We start from the raw sequence: 2,500 nt of genomic DNA on the forward strand, positions 1-2,500 counted from the left end.
CCCACTGTGCCTCCGTCACAGGTTAGAGCGCCCTCCCACTGTGCCTCCGTCACAGGTTAGAGCGCCCTCCCACTGTGCCTCCGTCACAGGTTAGAGCGCCCTCCCACTGTGCCTCCGTCACAGGTTAGAGCGCCCTCCCACTGTGCCTCCGTCACAGGTTAGAGCGCCCTCCCACTGTGACTCCGTCACAGGTTAGAGCGCCCTCCCACTGTGCCTCCGTCACAGGTTAGAGCGCCCTCCCACTGTGCCTCCGTCACAGGTTAGAGCGCCCTCCCACTGTGCCTCCGTCACAGGTTAGGGCGCCCTCCCACTGTGCCTCCGTCCCGTGCCCCGTGCTTTAGGGTCCTTGTCCCCCCCCTCCAGGCCCGTTTGTACTCACACTACCTGGGCCTCGGAGAATGCTTCTTGCTGCCTATACGTCATCACGCCGTAACACGTCACACGCATTGATGACGTCATGGCGATGCGTGGCTTTGTTTCCAGATCTTTCCGTAGACCTCGGAGTTTTTGTGCGTCTTGTCGACTGTTTTTGAATCTTTTCATCGACCAAATCTGCAGTAAACACTCCACCTCCGCATCACACCAACGTGAACCTTTCACCGCCATTGTTTGAAATGTCCGCGCATGGTCCCTCCTTCTTTTTTCTACGTCCCAACAGGCGCACAGGAAATGACCTCAGAGCCGCCGTAGGCCTCGTGCTCGTACACGTGCGCACGCTCGTGCTCGTACACGTGCAAACGTGCTTTACTAAAGCCCACCTCTACCAAACGGGCCGTGGACGGCAAGCGTGCCGCTCCTAGACGTGGTACGGTTGCACTCACACTGGTCACAGGAACCAGACTTTAGCCGTGACACGTGCTGGGGCACGGCACGGAGGCACAGTGGGAGGGGGCCCTCAGTGAAGGTTAAACAGGAAACGGACATTTTTGACACCAGTCTGTAAATAAGATGACATTGAAACGAAGCGGCATGTTTGATGTTTCCTTTTCTAACAAAGACGTCTTTATCTTTATTTACATAAATAAATATAAATATTTATGTAAATAAAAACAAAGAGGTCTTTGTTTCCCTGGAGAGAGAGAGAGAGAGAGAGAGAGAGAGAGAGAGAGAGAGAGAGAGAGAGCTGAGTGTCTCTCGCTCTGTGTTGTTTCAGGCCTACATGAAGATCTACCAGGGGGAGGAGCTGCCGCACCCTAAGTCCATGCTGCAGGTCAGTTCCCATGATGCAACGCTGCAACGGCGCCGCCTGCTGGACACTTTACATCCAGAGGTTCAGTCCCAACACCAGAGCGTTCACTTCAGAACCGCTTTATTAACAAACTCACAGAAGCACATTTCACATTTTCAGGGTGAGAATTCACGTTTTCACTGAAGACGACGAGCGTTCGGTTCTTTACATATTTATTTATTTATTTATATTATATTATATTATATTATATTATATTTATATATAAATATATAAAGGAAACGTTTATTTGGTTTTGTCTGTTCGTGTCTGTAGATTTCTCTTAAATCAGAAAACGACTCATTTACATATTTAAACACGTTTCATATTAATATAAAAGTTTTAATGTCGGTGACGTTTCCTGATGAAGTTTAACGTTTAAACAACAAAGATTTTTATTTATGTTTCAATGTTTTTAAAGAACTTTACACTTTTATTCCTCTCTGAACTCTGAAGACTCGTTAATACAAACATTTATTCATGAAAACATGTTTTTATTAATAACAAGATGCAGAAAAATGATATTTTCAGGTGTTTTCTGACGCACGTCAGCGCCTTTAAAACAACAAATCTGTAAAATAAAATAAACAAACGTGGAATTTAAAAAATAACAAAAGACAAAATGCTCAATTTATTTTCACATTTGTTTTCATTTATTTTATTAAATATGTTTTTAAATATTAAATATAGATTAAAATAATATTTAAAATTATTTAATAAATAAATACTTTAAATAAAATTAATATTAATAATAATCTATAATAATAAAAAGTTAAGTTAAAATAAATAATAATAAAAATAATAATAAATAGTTAAAAAGTGAAAAAAACTAAATAATATAAATAATAATAATAATTAAAAAGAATAAATGCATTATTTAATAAATTAATACTTTAAATAATATAAATAATAAAGTAAATAATCTTGTCCCGTGATTTTTCTGTAATTACAGATAAAAACCGTGTTCAGACGTTTGTTTGTTAAACGCTGATCTTTGTGTTTTATCGTTTGTTACCAAGGCGACGGCTGAAGCCAACAACCTGGCAGCTGTGGCCGGAGCCAAAGACTCGTACAGCAGAAGCATGGAGCAGGTGAGACACACACACACACACACACACACACACTCACACACACACACACACACACACACACACACACACACACACACACAGAGACACACACACACACACACACACACACACACACACACAGAGAAAGACACACTTTCTGCACGTCGTTTTTTGTTTAACGCTCCTCCTCTGAACCTCGTCTTGT

General features: G+C 42.0%; 1 protein-coding gene across 2 annotated transcripts in view; it reads left to right on the forward strand.

Annotated features, from left to right (window-relative positions):
* LOC310960924 (atlastin-2-like) overlaps positions 1-2,500 on the forward strand; it is a 23,278-nt gene that overhangs the window by 14,043 nt on the left and 6,735 nt on the right. For both annotated transcript variants that reach the window (XM_083932790.1, XM_083932791.1), the window contains exons 10-11: positions 1,154-1,210; positions 2,245-2,316. In XM_083932790.1, coding sequence (XP_083788916.1) covers positions 1,154-1,210; positions 2,245-2,316 — 129 coding nt within the window. The remainder of the gene's footprint in view (positions 1-1,153; positions 1,211-2,244; positions 2,317-2,500) is intronic.

The sequence above is a fragment of the Echiichthys vipera genome (assembly GCF_963691815.1).
Source record: "Echiichthys vipera genome assembly, chromosome: 2".
Classification (NCBI taxonomy): domain Eukaryota; kingdom Metazoa; phylum Chordata; class Actinopteri; order Perciformes; family Trachinidae; genus Echiichthys; species Echiichthys vipera.